The following is a 12,088-nucleotide window of genomic DNA, read 5'->3' on the forward strand; positions in this document are numbered from 1 at the left end:
GTAGGTAAATGATTTAAGGAGTGAAGCAGGTCCAGTGTAAGAAAATAGCGATAGGTTATTATGAACTAGAGAGCAGGCACTACCTTGTCTAAGTGGGGTAGCCCCTGCTCAGACTGTTGTCACGTGCAAATGTGGGCTCACTGTCCCTTTCAACTTTTTGTTTTTTTTTGCTGGGGAAGAGTCGCCTTGAGCTAACATCTGTTGCCAATCCTCCTCTTTTTTTGCTTGAGGAAGATTAGCCCTGAGCCAACATCTGTGTCCGTTTTCCTCTATTTTTCATGTGGGTCGCAGCCACAGCATGGCTGACGAGTGGTGTAGGTCTGCACCTGGGATCTGAACCCTTGAACCTGGGCCTCCAAAGTGGAGCAGAGCACATGGAACTTAACCGCTACACCACTGGGTCGGCCCCCCTTTCAACTTTTTAAGAGAAACCAGAAATCCAAATTTTGTGTAATGTTTCCCAGTTATTGAAACACTGCATGAAAACAGAACACCCTCTGCTAAGGGTTTTGCTCCCAGACTGCCTGTTTGCTATCCCAATGTAAAGCCCTTGACAGATGAATCCTCCTCCCTGTACTGTGTGTCACCAGTTCTCAATTTTTAAAACCGTGTTAGAGATTAGTCCTGGCATTCGTAACCAGTGGCTGGATGTTGTCGAGGAGAGGTCTTCCTGGTGAGTCCAGGGGCTTGTATTAGTTTCCTATTGCTGTTGTAACAAATCACCACAAACTTAATGGCTTAAACACTGCAAATTTATTATTTTACAGTTTTGTAGATCAGAAGTCTAACATAGTTCTCATTGGGCTGAAAACAAGCCCAGTCAGCAGGGCTGCGTTTCTTCCTGGAGTTTCTAGGGAAGAATCCATTTTCCTGCCTTTTCCAGCTTCTAGAGGCGGCCGCATTCCTTAGTTCACGGTCCCCTCCCTTGTCTTCAAAGCCTTGGGGGCCAGTCCTCATCAAATCTCTCACCACAGTTTGAAAAGCTTCTTTGCTTTTAGGAGTCACGTGATTGGGCCCAAGGATAATCCAGTGTCATCTCCCATTTTAAGGCTGCAGTTTTAATCCCATCTGCAGATAACTCTTTTGCCACCTGAGGCAGCATATGCATAGCTTCCAGAGATTAGGGTGTGAACAGGGCTCTTCCCTAAACTTTTGGATCTTTTGCTCCTCCTCCTTCCTCAAAAAAAGCTCTGAGGACACAGCCTATGATAAACAGTGTCTATCTTTCCTTACAACCTGGCCCACTCTCGCTCTCTTCAGGCTGCCTTTTCTTTAAGGGGTCTTTCGAGCGGGTGCCCCTGAGTGCAGCCACGCCGAGCCCTCTCTAGCCAGCAGAATTCTCAGCCGCCTCTCCCGTTCCAGCCCCATCTGCCACCTTGGGGCTCAGAGGAGGTGGTTTTCTCTCAGCTGCCTCTCCCTGTGGAACCCCTCAGCTGGGATTAGTTACAGGGGTGAAGGCCTGGGCAAACATTCCTCCCTATCCCCAGAGGCGGCAAGACTCCGGGCCCTGCCACAAAGGTTTGAGTCGACATCACAGAGCCCTGGCTGGAGGCGGTGAAGGGCAGGAGCAGGGCAGGATGACAAGACTGACTTGGGTTGCAGCTCCCCAGGGCCGAGGCTCAGCCGGCTGGAAGCACAGGATGCATTTAACAAGAGCACATTTATTCCTCTTCATTTTCAAGTCCTTTGCTTGTGTTCCAACAGTCAACTGCCCAAGAGCAAAATGCAGGAGACTGGACTTTTAACCTTGGTTTTGGCAGGTGAGAGCGAGACCCGCCTGTGACAGGCGTCACTCTCAGCCCTCTTGGTGGATAGGACTGACTCTCTCTGTGCGATGACCAGGCTGTGGCCCCCTCTTCTCTCCCTTGAACCATCTAGGTCCCCAACACACACACACACAAACACACACACACAAGCACATTTACAACCTCAAATGGTGGAGTCAGAGGGAGCTAAGGCATAGCAGTATGATGGTTACATACACAGATTCTGGAGCCAGAGCACCGGGTTCGAATCCCAGTTCTTCCACTGTTTTGTGTCCTTGGGAAAATTACTTCACCTCAGTTGTCCTATTCCTAAGCAATAACAATTCCACCTATTGTGTGGGGTTTTGATGAGGATTAAGTGAGTTCATATCTGTAAAGAGAGCAGAGTGCCTGGCATAGCCATAATATGACTGTTAAATAATAAAAATACATAATCAGCTCTGTGAGGATAATCTGGAAGCCTGTTCTTTGGTCAAATATACTTTAGTAGCTGTATCTCTCTACTAGAAGTTAGAATTAAATTCTCAAATTATTCAACTTGAAAGAAGTCTAGGGGATGTAGCTTAGGCACATTCAGACTGTGCAAATATGGTTGTGGCTGTAGTTGACATTAGAAATAATGCACTTTCTAGACCAGAAAACAGGAGGTGACAGTTCTACTGTATTCTGTACTGGTCAGATCATAGCTACAGTCAGTCCCTCTAAGAACTTGAGTTGTTTATTTTATTTTTTTAGTTATACTTAAGTCCTCTCACCCATGGTTTGCACAGAGAATCAATGCATTTTAATTAGAATCAACGTTCCTAATGAAGGCCTCACTCTATTCCTTAGATAAATTTGTCCCTCAACAGTAACCAAAATTGGAGACCGCAGTCAATAGATCTTGCTAGCCTTCCATCTTATAGGTCTAGCCGGAAGCCTTGAGACCAGTTCTGGTTGCCACAATGAGAAAGAGCTGCCAATATTGGCAAGGCTGGGGAGGAAACTTGGAACAGGACAAATGCAGACTCTTGGAAACAGTCAGAGCCATCAAGCTGAAAGTGGGAGGACACAGGAGAGCCAGGAGAGCTGGCTTCAGATCGTGGAAGGGCTGTCACAAGAGATGGAGCAGAGAAAGAACACTTATTAAATACTGACTGTGCTCAGAGCTTTATATCTCATATCTAATTAACCCCATGGATGTAGATAGAACTACTGTATGTAACTAGGTGGGGACGTGGTAAAGCTACTTGCCCACATGCCCTGATTGCTGTGTGCTACAGCCAGGCCTGGGATCCTAGGCTGCCAGAGCTTTCAACCTCATTTCACTACCACTGTAACATGATTGCATGATGCATGTGTAACATTAGAGCTTTCCAATATTTAGAGTTGGTAAAATGGTGCAGGAGTTATATAGTGGTTCCCTCCCATCAAAGGTGTCCAAGCAAACGCTTGATGACTATCGTCAAAGATACTGAAAAGGTGATTTATTTACGTCTTGTTGGAGAGTGGACATGGATCATCTAAGAAGGTAACTTCCCGCTGGAGATTCTGAGTTTCCGTACTTTGGGGTAAAATCTACACTTTAGATATAGTAAGTGATTTTTTTCCCCTTTCCTTTTCACTTCCTCTTCCATCCCATCCCCTTCTCCCACTCAGGCAGATATTCTGTTCTGGGAACACAGCTTGTTTAAAAGCAGGGATGTGGTGGCTGTCAGTTTGGTGGTTGGGGTAACAGAGAGACCACGCTATTGACTCTGGTCGTTGAGTCTAATTTTTGACTAAGTTTACTAAGAAGATTATGTTACACTTCTTTGAGGTAAACCTGGAAAGATTAGAAGAGGAAGCAATTACATCCCTTCTCCTTCCCTCCCCTCCAATTCCTTGGCACCAGGCTAAACCTAACCCCCTGATTGTAGGATTTAGGGCTGGAATTGATTTAAGAGAATATTCTGCCATCCCACCAGAATGGGGACTTGATAGAGAAATCAGGTTGACGTTTTGAAAATAAAGTTATATTTCTTACACCTCTGAGCTTGTGAATAGACCCATTTTAAGCTTGGGAAACGGAGGGTGTGCCCTCTGAGCTGCTACTCAAAAGTGGTTGCAAACCTCAAGTTTTTGGTCCTCTGCTGCCCCTGTGTGGACATAGCTGGAAAAAACAGTTCAAGATTTCGCTGGCAGAGGGAGTGCGAAATTGGACTTGGGAAAAAACTCCCCATAAGCACTGGGGGAGACTTAAAGGTTAGTGGGGGCTTATGACCAGTATGAGGGAGTCAGGACCTGTTGCTACCCCCAGCAAGGCTGGGTTTCTCAGGAGAGAGGTGGGGAACTCATTCAAGCTGTCAATGACGTCAAGAGACACCTTCGTGTTCACCATCTTTATTTTTCCTTGAAACTTGGATCTAGCAAGCGAGTGATCATCTCCTAGTCATGCACCTCTACAGTTTTTGGCCACGACCAGCACCCACAGGCACAGTGCCAACCCTCCCACACCTCCTCTTCCTGTGCTTGGAGTAACAAGTCTGTAGGTTTCTGTCTCTGGTTTCACAGCTTTCACACCATCTCTTCACCGTCTGTCTCTACACTACTGTCTCCCCACAAATCTACACCATCACATTCATGCTGGCCGCATCCCTGACTCCCTGCACAGGCACAGGACAGAGGCGGCGCTTTTGTTTTGATAAGAGAGAGGGGAACACTGGAGCACAAAGAGGGGAGGGGACTGTGAATACTGGAGCACCCTGGCTGGAATCCAGTGGTGTCTGAATCCTGGGACCACTCTGACCTATAGCTCCCTTCCCTGGGCGGCTCCCTCCTGGGCACCCACCACCCTGCCCAACCTCACTCCCCATGCCCTCCCGAGAAATAGCAACAGTGGCCTGGGGCCTCGTCCCAGCCCTCTTGCTCTCCTGCTTACAGGAGAGGAGGGTTATCTGGGCTTCCTGCTACCTGCCACCTGGGCCTCCCCTCTCCAGCTGGGAGCCAGGGCCCACACACCTGGCCTGACCTCCCTCCCCTCCCCTCATGCCTCCAGACCCTGCCGCAGCCTGCGGTCCAGGGCCAGGAGCTGCCTCAGGAAGCCCCGGTTGGGGATGATGCCTCGGTGGTCCTTGACTTTCTTGATGGCCTCTACGAGGGTGAGGCGGTGGTACAGCATGAGGTAGGCCAGAACCAGGGTGGCGGATCGGCTCACTCCCACGGCACAGTGCACCAGGATCTTCCCTGTGAGGACAGACACAAGGGACAGCTGGGGTACTGTTTGTGATGGGTTGGAGGAGGCTAGGGAGAGGGCTACATGGAGAGGTGAGGAGGAAGACAGGTGAGCAGAGTGCATGGAGACAGAAGGGGGCGCAGACGAGGTGGGTAAGAATGCAGATCCCGGCAAATGGATGAATGAGATGGAGAACAGGCAGCAGCTCAGTGTCCATAAACCTCTAAAGGGCTCAAAGGTAGAGACTCACCAATAATGTAAAACCGAGCTTCGCACAGAGCAGGGACTCAGTGGACATTTGCTGAGTGCATGGATGGAAAACATCCTGTGTCTAACCCGGCCCTTCCGCATCTCCCCCACCCTTCTATCTTGCTGTTTCTATCAACCATTTTTTGGGGTGGTGTTTAACATATTTTTTATTTACATATACATACATTTTTCTCATCACTAAAGCAAGACATACTTAAGGTAGAAATAACTGGAAAGTAAAGAAATATGTAAAGAAGCAAAAAATTGAAAAATACGTCACCTATAATCTTACCACCCAGGTGCAAATTGCCACTCTCTTAACATTTTGGATTATTATCTTCCCGTCTTTTTATGTATTGCCTTTAAAAAGTGGTTGAGAGAGTATTTTTCTTTTCTGTTTTTTTTTTTAAAAGATTTTATTTATTTATTTTTCCCCCCAAAGCCCCAGTAGATAGTTGTATGTCATAGCTGCACATCCTTCTAGTTGCTGTATGTGGGACGCGGCCTCAGCATGGCTGGAGAAGCGATGCGCCAGTGCGCGCCCGGGATCCGAACCCGGGCCTCCAGTAGCGGAGCGCGCGCACTTAACCGCTAAGCCACGGGGCTGGCCCGAGAGAGTATTTTTCTTTCCAGAGCATTTTGTCATGTTGTTAAAATCTCTCTCTCTCTCCATTCTTGAGCCCTTGGGCTGTTCCCTAACTCAACATCCATCGGTCCTTCCCTCCTTCTTGCTTTCCCTCCTACCTCCCGGCTGACTCAGCGCCCGGTGGATGAAGTCAGCAGCCGTCTGGAAGTGGATGCTCATGTCAAAGGCTGGCGAGTCGTGGGCCTCGACACCCAGGTAGCGGATGCCCAGCCCCTGGTAGGCCTCGGGCGTGCCTCGCCACCTGCTGTGTGAGGCATTGAGGACGTGGGTGATGCCCAGGCGACGGAGTTCACGGCTGTTGTTAGCTATGTCCCTGCATTGAGTAGAGGTTAGAGGGAGAGTGGGGCAGCTAGGCTGTGAAGGAAGAAGCCCTTTTCCCTACCCTGTCCACTGCCTAGCTAACATCATCAGCTCCAGGCCTCCGCTTTCCTTACTGACGACCCAGAAGGGAGGAACCAAGATGGGCAATGACCTGGAGTCTTGTCCTTGAGCAAGGGTGGAGAGTACTGGGGAGGTTTTACCTGGAGAAGAGAAGACTAAGGGGGTGGGTGGACAATAGCCATAATAAAATATTGAACGAGTGCTCTGAGGCAGTGGAATTTTACTTGATCTGTAGGAAGAACTTGCTGGATCTGTACTTTGTGTAAGGAAGTACATTCTAACAGTGGAATCTAGCTGAAGAAAGACTGGAGAGTCTTCGGAGAGAGTTATTTCCTGTCCCTGGGGTATTCCAGCAGAGAGAGGAGGTCAACGTGCAGGTATGGATGCAGCAGTGGGAATGTGGACATCAGGTGACCCACTCACATTTAATGTCCCCGCTAACCTTGAGAAGATACGATTCTGACACTTGCTCCCACACCTAACTCTCCCAGTATTTTATACTCTCTTGGACAACCAGAAGCTTCTTGTGTTTTGCCGGGTATTCCATGCTCACATTTACCCTGTTTCATGATGTCACCCTCAGGTGTTCACATGGCCCACACCCCTCAGCTCAGTGGTAGACCCCTCTCAGGCAACATGGTCGTATCTCAGGGCAAACGCCCTGTCCACTGCAAATTCCTCAAGCAGGAAGAGCACTGAACTTGAACCTCCAAGTCTTGGCTCTGCTACTTACGACCCATGTGACCTTGGGCCAGTCACAACTTCTCTGAGCTTCAGTTTCCTCATCTGTAACCTGGGGGTAGTAGTACCTACCTCACAAGGCTGTTGTGAAGATTAAGAGAGAAAATGCATGTGAAAAACTCCTTGTATACTATAAAATCCTTGAGCGAGAGAAGTGGGGACCACTCTTCCTTTGATGCTCTTCTCTCCACAGCCCCCTTCTTGCGGAACCTCTGCATACACTGCGACTTTGCTTGGTCAACCCTTCAGCTGACAACTCACTGTTCCTGGCTCCCAATGACTGCCTTTTTTCTGAGCCATAGCACGATAGATGGAAGGTCAGAGAAGTCATCTCTTATGTCTGGTACATAGCATTGGCACTCAATTATAAATACTTGCTAAATGAATGATATTATTACTTGAACAGAGTCTGTCTGTCAAGAGGTGGGTATATCAATAATCCTGCCCAAACTCCCCCAAACCTTCCAGCCTCCATTCTCTGCCCAAGCCCCCTCCCCCCTCCCCAACCTGGAACCAACAACACAATGCAATGCCTCTCTTCCACCCTTTTCTTTTCCTCTTGCACGCACACACACACATGTGCACGCACACACACACACACTCAGCCATGGTCCCAGTCTGCCAGGTACATACTGGTCTCCGAGATAGAGGCCCGGCCAGACCTCATCAGCGTGGTTACAGGCTGTCTTGCCTGTGTAGAGGAGCCTCTCCAACTCAAAGACATTGAGAAAGGGATGCTGAACGGTTGGCATCTCCTCCAGGGCCCCTCTAGTGCGGACAGGAGACCTTGAGCTACTCCGGGAGAAGCGAGCCATAAAAGTCATGGAAGCCCAGAGCCAGTTACCAGGGCACATCTTAGAGGAGGCAGAAACCGCGGCAGCTGCAGGGGTGGCTGTGGGGCTGGTGGGTCAGTCTCCAGGTAGCTGTTGCTGGAAGAGGAAGGGATGTGAGACACACCTGAGTGAGTCCACAGCAGCTGCTTCCCTGCCGGCCAACTGGGCTGCACCCCAGGGAGAAGATTCTCAAGGGAGGGAAGGTAAGTCTGGCCCTGGCGGGGCCTCCAGGATTATCTTCTTCAGCTGCGGCAGCTCCTTTCTCCCTGCTTTTTGGCTCTGCCACGCAAGGAGGTGGGAGAGTCACATGTCCTTGTTTACGGGGACAGGGAGCAGCCCAGCTGCTGGGTTTGTGCTCCACCACCCCACCCCCACTCCCAACACACATGCATAAATACAAACACAAACATTTGTTGTTTGGGTGGCAGTGCCCACTGCTGGAGCTCTTGCCAGCCTGAATCTGGGTCTCATCTGCCTGGGGCGACAGGCAGAGAGGCTAGGGAGCTGGGATGGGGGTGGGGGTGGCTTTGGACCCATCAAGAGAGAATCAGCAGGAAGACTACCCAGCTGGGGCCATGACCCATGCCAAGCCTACTTCCATGGTGCAAGAGAGATGGGCTGCCTTAACTCATTCCTGCCCCATCACAGCCTCAGAGATAAGCCTGCTGTGGGAAGTGTGTGTTGGGGATGGGGTGAGTGGGGAATAGCAATAAAGAGGAAGTGTAAGTTTTTGAAAAATACTTGCTGAATGCATGAGCTAATGAAAGAAGATGCCAATCTAGGCACACAACAGGCAAACCACCTCCTTCGATCGCATAAAGAAATGATTGATTAAACCTCATCTCTACTGTGAGAATTTCTGAGGCGAGGCAGGGCTGGAGTATTGTGTCTAGGTGTATGTGTGGGAGAGGCAGAGGGTGGGGCACTGGAGAGGGGAGAGGAAAGGAAAGGATGAGGGCTCTTGCCAGGCCCAGGGGCTGGGAGGCTGGAATCACCACCTGTCCTGCTTTTGGAATCAAGTGACCCTATGAAGCACATGGGGTCAGCAATGAGGGGCTTAGCAGGAGTGCCTCTGACTCTCTGTGGACAGCTGGTCCTTCTGAAAGTGGGACCATACATTGAGCTGCAGAGCTGGGAAGGGTCAGCCTTTGAGACCTGCCCTGGGACCCTCACGCAGAGAGGCTGCTGGAACAAGAGCCCTCCTCCTCCCCCTCCTCTCAGGCTATGGTTCTGCACGTCTGAGAAGGTGGGCTGGCCAAAGAGTCCCCCTCCCACTCCCTTCCCAGTCTTGTGCCCCAGAGACCTCAACCGAAAGTCCAGCAGTGAGAGGCCATCTTTTTCTTGCCCATACTCTGGGCCCCATCCCACACTCTCAGCCAGGGCCCAGCTCTCTCGTTCCACCAGGAAAGAGACCAAGCACTTTCAGGGCTTAAGAAGCAGGGGTGTTAGGATCAGCACTGGTGAAGGGAGACTGGATCTTAGAGGGTTTAGGGAGAAATATTTTTTCGATGGCTGGGTCAGAAGGAGCAAAGAAATATAGCACCACAGCCATCATCATCATTATGCTTATCATCATCATCATCATCATCACCATCATCATCATCATTATATCACCATCATCATCAATCATTATATCACCATCATCATCATCTTCCTCTCTCTTTAGGCCTAAACCCCATCACTTTATTCCAAAACAACCTTTTCTGGAAACAGCTTCTGCTGCCTGGGTGACGCTGACTGGTAAAGGGAAGCAGGAAGGAGGCCAGGTGTAGGAAGGAGCTCCGTGGGACAATCTTTCTCCTCGGGGTGGAGAAGCCCCATTCTGTCCCGGGAGACACCCCTCGGCATTCTCCAAGCCCATCCGCCAGCTTTCGGGGCCCGGGTCCGCGGCCCCCCTCCCTCCGGCTGCTGTCGCGGTTGTAACAGGTTCATGGCTGTCGCCCCAGCCCTTGCCAACGCAGACAGCCTGGCGCTGAGCGTGGAGGGCGGGAGCCCGGGAGAGCGCAGCTGGCTCGGCTCGCAGGCCCCGGCCCCCGAGCCCGCGCTCCCCCCAGCCGCGATCTGCGCGCCTGCCCCCGGCCGGGAAGGCGACCACCCGCCGCAGCCCCTCTACCTGTGCGCGGTGGGGTCTCAGTCCCGGAGGCGGATCGCGGGCGCCGGCAGCCCCGCGGCCATGACTCTCCCGCCGCCGCCGCGCTGTGCTGCCCCCGCCCCGCCGCCGCGCTGCCACCGCCGGACCCGCTGACGGATTAGCATCTATTTTTAAGCCATGACACGCACGTCGAAGCAGGGCTCACATCAGTCGATGACACACAGGGACACAGTCTCACACCCTGCGGTCCGGGTGGACACGCAGCGTGGGCCGGCCCGCCGCGCTCCGAGCCGGCGGTGTTCACAGACCAGACACACCGCGCAGCCCGAGCAGCCCCGCCTCGTGCAGGCTCGTGTGGATGTGTGTTCCCGAGCTGCGCCGATAACGAGGCATTTTGCCTAAAGATGGCATTATACAAGTCGTCCTAGATAGTGTCTTAAACACACACGCTCCTCCCCAGACAACGTTAATTAATCACATAGACACGATTGTGTATACTTGTATATTTCTCGTCCTCAAGAACACCATGTCGTAAATAAAAATAGTCGGTAACCTTTATTAGTATTTACTATATACCACCTGTTTCACATATCTTAACTCATTTTATCCTCACCACAAGTCTATGAGGTAGGGAGCATTATTATTATCCTGGTTTTTGGAGGAGACTGAGGCCCAGAGAGGCTAAGTAGTTTGCCCAGGACACACACTAGTTATCACCAGAGCTGAGCTTCAACCCTGGCAGGAAGTTTACGTCCTTAACGCTTTCTAAACGAGTGCCCCCCACACAATGGACTTCTATCAGGAAGCCATTTCCACCAGCTCAGCTCATAGTGAACTCCACTTTCCCTGAACTTCTGAAGAAGTTCACATCCATACCTCTTTGCCTGTTAGCTTCCCTGCTTCTTACTGGCAGTGCCTTGTCAGCTCCCAGACTGTAAACACTTTGAAGGCAAAGACTGTGTTGTCTTCCCCAGTGCCCAGCTCCTGTGATGGGGGAGGTGGGGCCATAGTGAATGTTATCAGATGATGTTGAGAATCAGGGGACACGGACACCAGGAGAGCTGTCTCGCAAGAGGAAGGCAGGAAATAGATAAGGTTGGACATCGCTTAGGATGAGTAGATGGGATCAACTGTAGCTGAAATCAGGATTGACTACATTCCCACAGGGGCGGCAGATGAAGCTTTGCTCTCTGGGTCAGAGAAAGTACAGGCCAAAGTGACCCAATCCCCAGGTCGGTTCTGTGCTATAGAGGAGGGTCCATCACAGGCCACCCTCGAAAATGAATTTCCCTCCTCCTAGCCTTTTCCTCTGTAGAGAAGCAAACAGTTCCTTCCCATTTTCCCTGTGCCTTCTTGGTATACTAGTTATATGACAAAATGGAATCCTCGTAATTTAAAACAAAGAATTGATCTGGGAAATTTGAAATTTTAATTTGTAGATCCAGGAAAACCCAGGTAAAAAATTGCCACAAATCGAATTGTGAAAAAGCACATATCACAGTCACCTCATTTTAAGTGACAGAGTCTTAAGGGTTGGTAGGTTGAGAAGATGTAGATGAATTTGATCTCGATCTTTAGCAAGACTTGCGTTTCAACCCTGCCTTGCACTTTTCTCAAAAAGCTGGGAAAATATGCTGTAAAGCATACAATGATCAATGTGGGCAGATGTTTATGGGTAACCATAGAAACTGTCCATGGATAACATCTTCATCAGGACCACTTCCAGGGCTCAACCTACCACTCAAGCGGCTTTGTACTTTTCTTTGTAACTAGGAGGTTTATTATGTTTCCAGGTGACACCAAACTAAACCAAGGATGGAGAGGAGGAGGGAGAACGGAGGAAAGAGTTAGCAGGGAGAAGGTTGGACAGGAAAGGGGAGGAAGGGAAGAGAAACAGCAGTATTGATAGTTTATTATCTGTCAATTCCTTGGGCTTTCACATTTATCAGCTCATTTAATCCCACCCACCTTTTAGGTGGTATTATTCTCCTGTTGACTACATGAGGAGACTGACACTTGGCCAGATTAGTTAACTCACCCACAGCTAGTGAGTGGCAGAGCATGGGCCCAAACCCAGGGCTCTCTGATTCCAAACTTTCATACTTCAAGACAAGGCCGAAGGGTCACTTCATCTATAAAGCCTTTCTGGATCCTCTTATTTGTCCATTTCCTTCTTTGTGCTCATAT

At 50.2% G+C, this 12,088-nt stretch overlaps 1 protein-coding gene across 1 annotated transcript; it reads right to left on the reverse strand.

Annotated features, from left to right (window-relative positions):
• Positions 1-4,078: 4,078 nt before the first annotated feature.
• On the reverse strand, positions 4,079-10,010 carry DUSP26 (dual specificity phosphatase 26). Its single transcript, XM_058525185.1, has 4 exons — positions 9,923-10,010; positions 7,610-7,905; positions 5,953-6,167; positions 4,079-4,970 (listed from the first exon to the last, which is right to left on the reverse strand). Exons 2-4 carry the CDS (start codon positions 7,828-7,830, stop codon positions 4,771-4,773), a joined length of 636 nt encoding a protein of 211 aa, XP_058381168.1. The 5' UTR covers positions 7,831-7,905; positions 9,923-10,010; the 3' UTR covers positions 4,079-4,770.
• Positions 10,011-12,088: the final 2,078 nt, after the last annotated feature.

This window comes from Diceros bicornis, chromosome 29 (assembly GCF_020826845.1).
Source record: "Diceros bicornis minor isolate mBicDic1 chromosome 29, mDicBic1.mat.cur, whole genome shotgun sequence".
NCBI classification, from domain to species: Eukaryota; Metazoa; Chordata; class Mammalia; order Perissodactyla; family Rhinocerotidae; genus Diceros; species Diceros bicornis.

Excerpts from the sequence above, each read along its gene's own strand:
- DUSP26 (XM_058525185.1), bottom strand. The coding sequence starts at position 7,830 with ATGTGCCCTGGTAACTGGCTCTGGGCTTCCATGACTTTTATGGCTCGC. Across the intron at positions 6,168-7,609 it reads GGCCTCTATCTCGGAGACCA|GGACATAGCTAACAACAGCC; the intron begins GTATGTACCTGG and ends TACTCAATGCAG. Across the intron at positions 4,971-5,952 it reads GGCGCTGAGTCAGCCGGGAG|GGAAGATCCTGGTGCACTGT; the intron begins GTAGGAGGGAAA and ends CTGTCCTCACAG.